Source organism: Malurus melanocephalus, unplaced genomic scaffold, assembly GCF_030028575.1.
Source record: "Malurus melanocephalus ecotype Western Australia unplaced genomic scaffold, MMel_1.1 scaffold_272, whole genome shotgun sequence".
Classification (NCBI taxonomy): domain Eukaryota; kingdom Metazoa; phylum Chordata; class Aves; order Passeriformes; family Maluridae; genus Malurus; species Malurus melanocephalus.
The window spans coordinates 598,151-612,201 of record NW_026623504.1 but is presented as its reverse complement, the minus strand read 5'-3'; the positions used below and the strand labels follow the sequence as shown (position 1 = coordinate 612,201).

Here is a 14,051-nt window from a genome sequence, read left to right as displayed (position 1 = left end):
GAGAGAAGCCGGAGCCCGAGCCCTGGAGCTGCGGTTCGCAGGCTCAGAGGGTCGTGCCGGGCTCCCCCAGGGCTGGGATGGATACAGCCCCGGCCCCTCCGCTCGCCCCGCGTGTTTCTCTGTATAAAAGAGAGAAACGGGCTGTGCCGGGCAGGGATGCGGTCACTGATCCGGCCCCAGCGCGGTGTCACCGTGTCCTTTGAAGGCAAAGCCCTGTTTTTGCTGGTTCTGTCCCGGCACAGCAACAGGCTGGTGCTCCCGTCCCACCATGGGATGTCACCGGCGCGGCTCTGCTGCTCGTGTGAATAGAACACGAAGCCTCTGTGCTCATTAGTTCTCTTTGAATCGATGGTGCTTAGTAAGATCTGAGTTAGGGGTTGGAGCTGGGCTTGGAAAGCTCTCACAATGCAGTTCGGCAGGTTTGTTRTGTGTGTGTTCAAGGCATGGCTTGAAAGTATCGGTGGAATTTAATGTCATTTTAGCACATGCAACTGGTATGTTAAAACTAGAAACCAGTATCTTAAGAGCAGATTTGACTACAAATCTAGAAAAGGAGATCAGAATTTATTCTCAAACAATTTTTTCCTCATACAGCAGAATATTGCTAACATCCGTAGGATTGCTCTGCCTTACTCTAACGGCAACATACATTTGTTGCAAGATGAGCTCTTACTGAATTGTATTTCCYGTGTTATATTTACCTGTCAAAAAGAACCTGGATTAAGACCAATACAAGATTTGAATTCCTTTCAAAGCAGTGTTTGCATAGTTTGAGGGCTGCCTTCCTCTCCGGGACGGTTTATGTAAATCCTGGGAAGGACAAGAGGAAACMGCCTCGAGTTGTATTTGTGGAAGTTTAGATTGGATATTAGGAAAACTTTCTTCATGGAACAGATGGTTAGACATTGAAACACAATGGCCAGGGAAGTGGTGGAGTCACCATCCCTGGAAGYGTTTAATGAAGTGTGGATGTGGCAYTTGAGGACATGGTGGAGTGGTGGCTGTGGCAGCGCTGGGGAATGGTTGGACTCGATGTTCTTGGTGGGYTTTTCTGACCTGAACGAGTCTGTGATGATAATGGCTTTGTAGGAGRTGGTTATGGCAGAGCCATTCCCTCTGCGTCCAAGTTGTTCATYCTCTTTTGCAAGATGTAGGGCAGGAGTGTAAACACAGGTCTCTCACCTCCCAGATAAGTGATCTGCTCAGCTAGGCTGGATGATAGTCTGAATTGCAGTTAATTAATTAAATATTCATTGGCATAAACACTGCAGTCCCAGGCTGCCTCTGCCTAGATAAGTACGTGAACAAGGATTACAGACTCAAATGCTGTCGCTGMTCTATGGAGGATGTTTAATTTTCAACATCTGCTGTAGTCACTGAATCCATTACRTCCTGCTGATGAAAACTAATTTCTTGCTGAAGTGTTTTGCTGGACGAGACTTTAAAGTCAAGAGGGTGTAGCTCAGTCGGGCTCTGTGTGGGTTGCAGTTTCAGTGGTGGAGAAGGAAGGCGCCTAATCCCGGTTATTAGGAAGTTATTAAAGCAGAAAAGAGTACCAAACAGGGAAGTCAGCTGGGAGGAGGCAGAAGTGGCACACTTAGTGCTGAATGGGAGTTGCCAGAGAGAAGCCCTGGGAGGGGTGTAGGACATTCCCGAAGAGTGGATCAGGTGCCCTTTGAGCTGATTGTGTAAAGTGAATAATGGACCGATTCCGAACTCACAGCCGTGTTTATTGTAGAGAATTTGGSGTTACTGGAAGCCCAGAGCTGCAATTTCAGCTTTGAGCTGCTGGTAAAGCAAGGGCTGTCCTTGAGCAAGATTTCATTTGCTTCTGCAGAGCTTTTGTGGATTAACAATAACAGAAATCTGCATCCCTGTTGATACAGTGCTGGTCTTCATTCATGGGGTTGGGCTGTGCTCTTGTGTTTATGTTCTTTTAAGAAAAGCTGTAGGGAGGGAAATATGAAACTGTTGTATGGACAGAGTACATGGGATGATCCTTTTGTGTTACAGGATTCAGGGGTTTTTTTACTTTCTTGGTGTAACTTTGTTTTGTCCTTGGAGTAATTCACAGCAAATTTTGCTCTGCTTGATYTAAATGAGAAGTGTTTAGAATAAATTCCCTTTCAGTGTGGCTTATGTGTATGAAATACATGAAGTGGCACATGCAAGATGTTTGCAGAGGGCAAAACCCTGACAGCTTTGCAGGGTCCTGTGTCCATGTGAGGATTTTAGGGAGTCGGGTGTTTTTGGGGTCAGGCTTAGTTCTGTGACGTGCAGAGGCTTCCATGGAAATGGTGTAATATTAACCAGCTTTAGGGTTGGTCGGTATTGTAACAGCYCTCAAACACAGCCTGCCATTTCCCCATTTCACCTGCCAACTGGAACTCGTAAATTATGATCAGATGACTGGATTGCTTGTAATTAGCAAGACAATGTGTGGTGGATAAAGGCCTYTGACATAGATGAAATTCTCACCTTCATCTCTGGCTTGGCTGAAGCCAAGGGGAACCTGTTGAAAYAAAAGTGAGTGGGCTGATTGCTTCKGCATAAAATTGGCACACAGTAAAGTGTATCAAATGCTTATTCTAAAATCTTATTTTACGATCTTAACAGCTAGCAAAATATTTATGGAAATTTTAGTCGTACCTTTTGAAATTCTCCTTATAAMCCCCATGGCAGGGGGTTRGAMTGGAAAGAACTTTAAGGTCCCTTCCAAMCCAAACCTTTCTCTGATTCTGTAGACTAGACCCAGACTGACTGGTCAGGCTGTTAGGAATTCCAAGCCCAGTCATGCCACTGAAACCCACAAAAGCACTGGGCTTTTGCTGTGGAATCCCACCTTCCCCTTCCTTCTCCCAGCTGGAAAATCCTGCTTCTCCAAACACTGCATTCTGCTGACTGCACTGAGAGAGAAGCCTGAGCTGTGCCCCTCAGGAGTGCTGGAAAATGGAAATAGCCTGAGATCCCTTTCCATGGCAGTGTCCCCACAGCTGGGGGACAGCTCCAGAGGCCGTGGAGGTGGCACAGGAGCTGTGTGTGGGCAATCCAGGCTGGCACAGACACTGCATTTCTGCCTCTTGGTCCCCTCCCAGCCTGTGCCAGTCCAGCCTGCTTGGCTGGAATGGGAGAAAGAGCAGGCAAATCTGTGTTTGTAAAGTAGTTCTTTGAAAATGAAAGAGTTTGGGTATCTCAAAAATAAGCATAATTTCGTCCAGGCAAAGCATTCTTAGRTTCTGTATAATACTGCATATTCAGTGAGGCTGTCCTTGTGAATATTGTAAAGGTCTGTTGAAACTTAAAATGCTCCAGACTGCTCCGTTGTGGGTTTATTCCTCCAGAACACCCTGGATGTGTTGTCCTCTCTAAACTGTGATTTAGGTACCCAATAGCCCTGTGATTTAGTCCTGGCAGTTTTGTCCAGCTTCTCAGGGAATTCCAAAGCWGTTCTTCAGTGTCACACAATGGCAGTGTGTTGTCCCTGTGCTGCTCTGCCAGCTCAGGATGGAGCCCTCCCTGCTGTCCCATGGCTCTCTGGTGTCACAGCTCCAGCAAGGACACTGGGATCAGGCTGTGCCTGTGTGACACCAGGGTGAAGGAAGGACCAGTGGCCTTCTTTTGCTGAGTATTTTAGTTTTTAGTTCCAGCTCTGCAGGTGTCAGTGATGCAGGGCTGGGTCCCACCTCTGTGCTGTTTCTTCTCGGTGTTGTGTCCTGYTGGCACACAGGGTGCAGCTCCCTAAGTTTCTGCAGCAGTTTTAATGTTGAAATGTCTCAATTACTTCGCTGCAAAAACGGTTTCTTTTCCACTTTTGTYTCTCTTTCCTGCTGCTGTTATGATTTGCTCCTGGGAGGTTTGGAAAACTGCTCCAGGCTTCCTGAATTTATGCAACAGTTGACAGGAAAGCTGACCTACTTCAGAGCTGCTCTCACCTGGCTGAGAATGTGTCTGAGATTGAGCTGCAGCAACATAAACTTCCCCCTGGGTTTGGGGAAGAAATGATTCATTATGGAAATTGGAGGTTTGTGCTGTGAAAGAGGATAAACAGCGTGCTGCAAACTGACAAATTGCCCAGTCCTCAGATTGGATTCAGGGGGAATTCTGCTTGTTTGGRTAAAGAGYTGTCAGTGAAGATTTGAAGCGATGTGTGATTTGTTAGAGCTGGTGGAGGACAGAGTCTGCAATTGCTTGTGGACAGTGCTGCGGCAAAGCCTGAAGAAATCTGTTTGAAAACAAAGCTGCTGCCAGGGACAGATTTCTGTAATTCAGAGACAMATCTCATTTTTCATTCAGGAATGTGCAGAGGCTCCATGTGGGCATCATTCCCACAGGTGGCAGCTGTGGAGTTGTATGAACTGGGTGTCACCCTGTGGATTGCTGAGCAGCTCCTGAGCCCATTCATTTGTGAATTTAAGTAAAATCCAGCGGATCCCAGTGTATTTACTGCCAGTGTCCATACTGAGATTCCTTTGGGAATCCATGAAGGCCTGAGCTCTGTCTGAAGAGATGGAAGAGGCTGAAATGTAGTAATCTCTGAACCTTTTTTCCTTCCTTGCAGGGCACCATTCGAAGGATCATTATTGAGAATCCGGATCAGGTAGGGAGTCCAGGATGGAATTGCCTCAGTTCCTTCCCCAGCTGCCTCCTCTGGGGATGATAAACACTGTGGGATCACACAGCTCACACCTCTGATGCTGAGAGGTGGAATTATGAGGGATTGAAAACCACAGAATGGCTGGTCAGGCTCCCACCTTTCAGCAATTACATCCTTATTAATATTGATTAATTACTATTTCTACTGTACTTATTTCACATACTCCCTATTCAAGCACAGCCACTTGGTTTCCAAATGAACACACACTCACATATACACATCCCAAAGGACATCTCACATGTCTTTAAATGATCTCTTTTTAGTCAAAAATACACTAATTCTGAGTTTGACAAGATTTACTGATGTTTTTATTTATGTGTTTTACAGGAGCCATTATCCCCTTTCCTTAGAGGGGCCAGTTTCAGTCCTGGAAATAATGTCATCTATGAAAAAACAATAAGGAAATATGAGCTGTTAAATCCCCTCCAAGTAAGTTTGTGTTTGTATTATCTATTGCAAAAAGAAAATTGAGGTGGTATCAGGAAATTGATGTTTCTGGTTCCAGTTTTTTGTTTGTTTTTGTTGGGAGTGGCTGTCAGCCTGAGAACTGCCTTGTTGTGATCTAGCACACATTCTCAAAGTAAATGAAACAATATTTAAAGAGAGCAGAAGATGGAATGTTTGCATATTTTTCCTAATAATTTATTATTAACTAACAATGAAAACTGCTGTTGTACCTCTGATACTGTCAGTCTCTGTCTGAATAGTGACTGTGAATTTGTTTCTTGCAGTTGTTTCACAACAGAACAACCAAGATAACTTTTTAGAAAAAAACACTTGCTCTTGAAAAAAAAATGTTTGGCAAACCTGTCTGGAATTTCATCTTACAATTGGTGTTTTGCCAATAGCAAAAATACTGCTCTGTTTTATTGCTCTGAAACATTTCCAMCAGGAAGAAAACATTGAAATTTAGCATATCTCAGAGTGATCTACCTGTGTTTTTTTTTTACTTTGCTTTTTAAAGCCGAAGTTTTCATGGCACTCTGGATTTTAGACAGCTGAATTATCTGTGATTTCCAGTCTCTGAAGTGGAAAAGGAAAAAAAAAATATAAATAATAGTTTCTTTCTTTCTACAGTTGATTTGCAAAGAAAAGAATAAAAAATTGTGGAGTCTAGCCCTGGAAACCATAGTTTTACCTCTGTTTTTGTTGCCTGGGGTATGTTTAGATTTAGGACAAATCAGGAGCATAGATTTGAAGGAAATGTTTTCGTGTAATGGGACATCTGCCTTGGGGAAAGGGTCTCTCCTGTGCTTTTCACTACTGAAATTGGAGGGAAAATTGGTGAATTACAACCCTGCAGTGTGAAAATGCGAGGCAAACTCAGGTTGGGTTAGGAATAAGGGCAATTTTATTTGGATTATTAAAACATCCGAACCCATCTCCAGCCTCGCCAGTGACAGACACATTTCACTGGACACTGGAGCTCCCCATGCCAGCACTGACCACTCCATCTGTGTCCCCAGGAGAAGCAGTTCCAGCTGTGCCAGCCRGAGCCGTGCTCGCCGTGCCCGCCCGCCCCGGTGTCCCAGCGCTGCCAGCAGACCCAGACCGGCAGCGTTTGTGAGCTGTGCCCGGGCCCGAGCAGTGATGATGGCAGGGGACACACGGCCAGGAGGGGCACGGGCCCCGCAGAGCTGGTGAGGCCTGGGGGCTCGGACAGAGCCCTGGGCTGGGGGCTTGGGATGGACAGAGCTCTGGGCTGCAGGCTTGGGATGGACAGAGCTCCGGGATGGGGGCTTGGGATGGACAGAGCTGGTGAGGGCTGCGGGCTTGGGATGGACAGAGCTCCGGACTGGGGCCTCAGAACGGACAGATCTCTGGGCTGGGGGCTCAAAACAGACAGAGCTCCGGGCTGGGGGCTTGGGATGGACAGAGCTCCGGGCTGGGGGCTCGGGGGGGCTGGGGGCTCGGACAGAGCTCTGGGCTGGGGGCTCGGACAGAGCTCCGGGCTGGGGGCTTGGGATGGACAGAGCTCTGGGCTGGGGGCTTGGAATGGACAGAGCTCCGGGCTGGGGGCTTGGGATGGACAGAGCTCCGGGCTGGGGGCTCATCCAGGTTTGTTTTCGGAATGGACAGAGCTCTGGGCTGGAGGCTTGTCCGGGTTTGTGCTCAGCTCGGACAGAGCTCCAGCAATGTTTGGGTGTCTGCAGTCTGCAGGGGTTCTGTTGGAACTCTCAGCGCCTCACACTTGTACCAGCCCAGGGTCTGTGTGTCTGTCTGGAGCTGTCCAAGGCTCTGTCCCATGGGATGGGGCTGTTTGAGGTGTTGTGTTTATTACTCGTTGTCGCAGAGATGAGCACAGACTGAGATCAGCCCGTGGTGTTTAACTGAGCTCGGTCTTGCTGGATTGTTTAGTTTCGTCTGTTTTTTTCCCATCAGTTCATCAGGTTTTATCTGTCAGGYTGTGCACAGAGACTGAGGGGTGCACAGCCTGTTGGGAGAAATCACACATTGCATTATAACCTCAGCAACAGCAGCTCAGGATTCCTTTCCTCCTATCCTGATCCACGAGGGCTTCAAATATATTTCCATTTGATGCAAAAGTTGCTGACATAGATTGACTGGAAGCACAAAAGGAGTTTCCTATTGTGCCTGCAGCTGGGGAGGGAGCGCAGCAGGTCCCTCCTGTGCACCCAGTTGGTGTTTGGTTTGTGTTTGGACAAACACAAACASCCTGGGGACCTCAATGTGTGGAGCCTTCCAGAGCTGGCACTCCCATCTGCCAGCTTGGGACACTGCTTGGGCTGTTGCTCCCACAGAGCTGATGCCATGTGATGGCATTGCTGTGGGAGAAAGGCTTTGCCCATTTTTTATTTTTCTAAAGCAGTGATTCCTTTCTGTTCAATTTATTGCAAACCAGCAGACGCGGAAGATTCACTACTAAGGAAGGCGTAAACAAATTGCAAAGAGCAGCCAGACCAAACCCATCCTACCTGTAACATTTTCMCGTTCAGCTGCATCCCAAAGAGGGGAGCTGTGTTCTGATCTCCTGTTTGYCTCCTTCCTCCAGGGGAGCTGCCCCCAGGACAGCCCTGAGCAGTTGGACTGTCGCTTCTTCGGGGAGCTGCTGGCGGAGCTGCACCGCAAGAGCAACGACCTGTACAGCTGCTTGCTGCAGCATGTGGAGAAGATCGGCACAAGGTACTGCCACTGGGTCTGGAATTGCCGTCCCAGACATCCAGCACTGCACAGCTGAGGGCACAGGGCTGGTTCTCAATTGGTTGTGCTCTTTTTTGCTTTCTGACAGTTAGAATTGACTGGGTGTTTTGCACATTCATCTGATTGGCAAGYAACTGAGGATGTAAAAATGTTGTCAGCCAAGGAAACACTCTGACATGTATCTCATGACACAATTCTATTGCTGTGTCCTGAAGATGCAACCCAAATGTCCRAATTTCCTCTGTCCTGTTGTGACGTGGTGTCATGGATTCAAGGACAGCCACCAGCAGGCACAAAGCTCAGTCTCTACACAATGAACATTAAGCTCGTTTTCTGCAGAGCCCTGCARACCATCTGTGGGAAGAATTGAGAGTCATGCAGGCAGTGCCTGCACAACCTTCCCCCCTTCCTTCCCAGTCACTCCCAGTCTTGTCTGGTGCTTTCCAAGGTCASTGAATAAGGAAAGTGGTCTTGTAGCAGGGGAAAAGGGGAATTTAACCATCACAGACACCCTGAGAGTGCCGGGTCAACACTTGGAGAAGGGCAGTGTATTGCAGCAGAGTTGTGGGCAAACCATTACCCAGGCAATTAGGAAAGCAATTGGRCTAACTGACCATAATTGGGATAAGTGCCCAAAGAACTGGGGAGAGTCAGCCTGTGTGAGCTGTGCTGCTGAACTCCTTCCTGAATGGTGTTCAACAGGTCACTCACTCACTGTCTGGCACCTCAGAGGGAAGGCAGTGACTCTTCATTGCCCTGTATTGTCCAGATCATCTTTTAGTGGTAAATGTGGGCATGAATTCTGAAAGTTCTCAAGCAGCTTTGTGCTAACAGATCCTTGGATTTTGTGTTTTGCAGGAACCAYGACATCGAATTCACGTGCCAGGTGAGGCCCGGGTGTCCCCTGACACCACTGGGGGGTTCAAGCAAATTAAGCCAAGCCAATTGAAATGCAGGAGGCTGWTATTTGTTAGTTAATAGTTCCTGCTTGCTAAAAACATTCAGAGCCTGAAACCTACTGCCAGGCAAGTATTTGCAAATGTGATAATAGTAAAAGGAAACTTACAGAATTTGCATTATTCCAGTGTGACAGTCAAATTTTGGAAGTCTTTCCTGCTGTGCCAATAATGGGTTCACTGGGAAACGACTTGCACAGGTCCCTGTATGTTCAAAATGGGGTTTTTTGCAAAGGCTCCTTCAATCCCTGGCCAGTGAAGTTGCACCTTTGAAGGCATTCAGGGTGAATGGGGCAGAAATCYCTGTCCAGGGTTCCCCTGCAGGAAGCAAATGCCACTGAATTCTGGCAGCATCTCCTGTCRGTCATCTGGGGGTTATTGACAGCCCATTCACTGGTCAGAAATATAAGGCTTTGCTGGGAGTTTTAGCATCAGCTGTTAATCCCTGAGAGAGGATTGGTTTKAATACTGCTTTTAAAATAAATGTTAAATTTAAGGATTTGAATATATGCTTCATATATCACTTCATCTCACTTTGTACATGACCCACCTATAAAAGACTTTGGAAGTTTTGTGGATAGACTTTGATCTATTTTTGTTCTTATTTGCCTTGTTACAAGGATGTTTTTCATGGCAGAGCTGTGTAATTAATGACGAAACCACATTACAATCTACCAGGCAAAATCCTTAATCAAGATGTCTCCCCTTTCCTCCCTTCTTTGCTTAGACTGAAGATATTGAAGAATTAATTCCCAAAGGACTGTCTGAGGCAACAAAGCAGCAGATTCGTTATCTCCTCCAGGTATGGGAGCTTGGGAGCCTGTAGGAACTGGGAGCAGTGGGAGTTGGCTTGCACACAGGAATGGCTTGGTACACAACACACTTCACCTGTATTCCCTGATTTCATTGTTTTCAGAGTAAAAGGGGTGGAAGGATGGCTTGAAGGGAAGTGCCAGCTGGACCCAYAGTCCACCTGGGTATTTTAAACTGAGCTTCACGGGGGTTTTCCTGCAGTTTCACTGGAAACTGTCTCGTCTTTTGAGCACTGACAGGAGAACAGAGACCTTTCATCTTTCTRTGTTGTGTATTAAGGCTTTACTTTAAAAACTAAACACAAATAGGAGGTGCTAGAAACACAAGCAAAGCCTGAATCCCACCTGCTCCCAGCCCAACCCCGTGGCTGGGCAGGGAGGGGTGGGGAGGGAGCTGAAGAACCAGACCAGGAGGACAAAATCCTTTACACCTGAACCAAAACAGGAATGGTTCTGTTTGCTGGCAGATGCCAAAAGCACAGCTCAGCACTCAGAGCTGCCTTTGCAGGCAGGTGTGTAAGAGCAGGATCCAGGGCAGCCTCAGCAGGAGTGTCCTGATCTGGGCTCCCTCAGGTATGGGGAGGGTGATTCTACCCAGGAGCTGCACCTTGGAATCGCTTCCTGGTAAAAAAATTCCATTGAAAAGAAGTGGTGAAAGAGCAGCCTGGTCTGAGTTCACAACTGCCATGCACTGACCTACCCAGGCCCTTCCAACTGGAATTATTYTGTGCTTGTTATTATTCTCTTACAAGGAAGATGGACATCAACACCCAGGCCTCACACTGGCACACTGTCCTTTCATCTTTGGGATCTTACTCCTTTTAAAGGGAGGAGCTGGTTGTATGAACTTTTTTAATTTAATTTTTTTTAAATGTTAATTAAATTCCCTCACCCTTGAGCCTAAAGCTTTGCCAGATCTCAAACTTGACTCATTCCTCCGTGCYTTTTCAGGTAGGGCAGTAACTTTTAAAAATCAGTGTAAGTGCAAAGCTTTGAAAGCTCAACAGTAACTGTGTAATATGAACACATTTATTTTTTCCTTTATTGGTGTACAAAGGCAGTTCCTTACTGTTGTTCCTTCCACTTTAACAACRTTGTCCTGTGTTACAAGGCAGAAATTAAACATAGGCATTTGCAGAACAAAGTGCAACGAAACTGTTTCTTGTAGAAACTGTGGGCACTTCTAAAACCATTGCACGTCCTTTGAAGTTACTGTCAGCTGTAAAACAGTTTCTGTTCTACTTCTTGTCAGACATATTGTAAACAAAGCTCCCTAATTAATCCCAATTATCCTTTTAATTTCTCCCCTSCCAGATGAGAGCGACATCAGACAAATCCCTGAGACTTGTGCTTTCCACGTTCAAGAATCTGCGGGAAGAGCTCTGCCATTTGCAGGATGACCTGGGGGTAAGTCCTGTTCCTCATTCCCAGGGCTCATCCTGTTCCCAGCTGGCAGCAGGAGTCCAAGGCTGCCATTCCAGGCTGTGRCTGCTCTGTCACAGCACTGTCCTGTAAAATGCAGAATTTAGGGAGGACTTTGAACTTGAACAGAGAATGAAGAGTCTGTGCAGTGGGCTTAGTTTTGGGGTGGTTTTTTTTGGTTGGTTGGGTTTTTTTTTGGTTGGTTGGGTTTTTTTTTGTTGGCTTCCATTTCAATGTTTCTGGGACAGCCTGGAAGTGCAGTGTCTGGGATCTCAGCACAAAGTCACAGGCACCATAGTGTCTGCTATGTATCTAAACCCCAAGAAAGTTGAGCATTTTCTCAGTTCTAAAACATCCTTTTACTWATGACTGAGTGTGGTGCACTTTATGGGAAGAGTTTACTGAAAAATWGTAGCTTTTGACTGTGAACTTTTGMYTTYTGTCCTGCAGAAGCTGGAAACMGACAATGTCTTGCTGAGGAAGGATTTGGCTTTTAAGGATTGTCAGGTGAAAGAATATGAAACAATGTTGGCTTCTCTGAGRGAGAACAACCGTCAGCAGCAGGTGAATCTAGAAATATTTTCAGTGTCATTCCAAAATGGGGGCAGTTTGCTGCTTTTGGGGACTGTGAGTAACTGCTGCCTGCTGTCTGTGGTTCTGTTCTTCCTCTGAGCAATTCCATGTGCTCGTTSCAGCAAGGGCTCAGGGACAGCACTGCCAGATGCCGCTCCCTGGAGGAACAGCTCATGTCCCTGCGGCTCAGCGAGGGTGACAAGGAGTGTCAGCTGAAGGAGCTGGAGTACGGCAAGAGAGCCCTGGAGCAGGAGATCCAGAGCCTCAAGCTGCAGGTGAGGACTGGCCTGGCTGGGTGCAGTCCCAGACTCAGAGCAGGGGAGGAAAGCTAACGATGGAAACTCTCTTTGTACAATAAAATCTGGTTCTTTGCTGCAGAGCTGCTCCAGCCCAACCCTGCAGACCACGACGGACGAGCTCTCGAGCCGCTACGTGGAGATGATCAACAACCTGCGGGAGGACAAGGACMGGGAGATCCGCAGCCTCAGGGTGAGGGCTCTGCTGGCACTGGGGGCTGTGTGGGGACAGCTGCTCCTGCAGCTCCAACAGCAGAGATCTACCATGGGCATTTTATGGGTGTTTTGTTTCTGCAGTTACTTTACTCATAGGCACTGCCAATGGCTCAAAACCCTTATAGTAGAACATAAAACTGGGATTTTCAAACTCCCCAACAGTTCCTTACATGAAGAAATTAGGGATCAATCCGATTAGCAGGCTGTCCGAAAGGGAAATTTTGGGTGTCCTGATAACACAAGAAATTAGTCAAAGGACACTCAATAGGAAACACAAATAAATCCCAGTCCCAGCTGTATGTAGAAAATGTCACTCATGTAAATCAGTGGTAAAATCAGTGGCTGGAACTCTGGAAGCCAAATCAATTGGTTCAGTGTTKGTTTAGCTTTAGAATTATAAAATCATTAAATTAATACTGGGTAGAATTCAGTCCAGTTAGCACTTCCTGAACTGACTGTGTGGCTCTGCAATCCCTGGGTGTCACTGATGATAGCGTGAATGAAATCCTACTCCTGGAGCCCTGGGTGGGTGCTGAGGGGCCCTGCCCAGAGCCCCCCACAGCTCAGAGTTCTGCCTTGTTCTGCAGTCACAGCTGTGCCAGTTCCAGCAGGACATAACCAGGAGAGAAGGAAGCAACAGTGACTTGCAGATGAGGCTGCACGAGCTGACATCGCTGCTGGAGGACAAAGAGGCTTGTATTAAACAACAGCAAGAGGTAAAATAATCCAAGTTATTTCACTTCTAAGGGTTTTTGTATTTAGGCCTTTGTGTACTGTGTAGGTGGAACCTCACCAGGAAGTCCTGTCCTCTCCTGGCTCAGGAACGGTGCTTAGGATTTGTTTTATTTGAATGCTGTTCCTCTGCCTGCATTCTGGAAGGGCAGAATTTCAAACTGTTCTTTGAGAGGAATTGCTGCAAATATTTTGCTGTGACTTTATTGAACTGATACTTCAGAAAACATTACTTCACATCAATGTTTACTTTTGSTTTTCTCAGGAGCTCTTCAGACTGAAACATGAGAAATTATCCAGTAGTCAGTCCCCTGGGATGACAGCCATCATCACTAAAAAGTAATATGTTATTCACCTYTCTTAAAAACACATTMTTTGGAATTTCCTTTGTTTAGRCTCTCTTAAGCAACCTGTTCAACTCTCTRCAGGTACAGGAATCAGTATCCTATTCTGGGTCTCCTGTCTGATGACTACAAGGTGACATCACCTGTCAATAAATCCCAAACGATTGTAATCGAGAGGACTGGAGAGATCTGGAAACACGTGAGTTTACCTGGAGAGGGACTGTTCCCTCTGCAATCCCTAAGTGTTCAATTTAACTTCAAAGCATTTCCCAAACTGAGAGCTCAGAGATGCCCTCGTGGTGATTTAACTCACTGCAAAAAAGCAAAGTGAGTGACTGCAGCCAGGGAACTGTCCTGGCTTTGGTGAGCAGGCAGTAATTGGTGGGTGTGGTACAAATAAAAGCTTTTGTTGCTTTCTCTGGCACGTAATTACCCTGAACAAAAGCAGCAGCGTTGCTCTAACAGCGGCCTCGGGGTGTTGCTGTACCGGGCAGGTAGGCAGGGACTGTCCTGCTGTGCTCTCAGCTGAGGAGGGATTTGGGAGGGTTGTGCTCYTCGGCATTAGGAGCATTAATGACTCCAAGCTATTGCTAAAACACACCAAGCACCACATCCCTGAAACTCACCTTGAGCCAGGACAGTGACTAACCCAGGAATGCAGAAGAGTGGTGACATTTTAAGCAGTGATTCAGAGTAAAAATAGAAAACAGGGCTGCAGAAGCTATTTCTGTTACAGGCAGGGGCTCTGGTGCCAAGTCTGGCTGTAAGGTAAGGGCTGCAGAAATGTCCGGGTGCAGATGCAGGGAACACACCTGGCATGTGCCCCACAGGGACCTTGCCTGCAGCAGGATTAAGAAAGTAAAAAGTTCAGGTCACTGGCAAAG

General features: G+C 46.9%; 1 protein-coding gene across 1 annotated transcript; it reads left to right on the top strand.

Annotated features, from left to right (window-relative positions):
* Nucleotides 1-4,537: 4,537 nt before the first annotated feature.
* POF1B (POF1B actin binding protein) lies at nucleotides 4,538-13,485 on the top strand (the record flags this gene model as incomplete). The annotated part of the gene is given in 14 exon segments (XM_057376174.1): nucleotides 4,538-4,597; nucleotides 4,982-5,083; nucleotides 6,121-6,294; nucleotides 7,668-7,798; nucleotides 8,675-8,702; nucleotides 9,500-9,574; nucleotides 10,899-10,991; nucleotides 11,457-11,570; nucleotides 11,702-11,854; nucleotides 11,958-12,068; nucleotides 12,679-12,807; nucleotides 13,089-13,162; nucleotides 13,252-13,430; nucleotides 13,433-13,485. Coding segments are annotated over 14 exon segments (1,461 nt in total), but the record flags the coding sequence as incomplete, so codon positions are not given.
* Nucleotides 13,486-14,051: the final 566 nt, after the last annotated feature.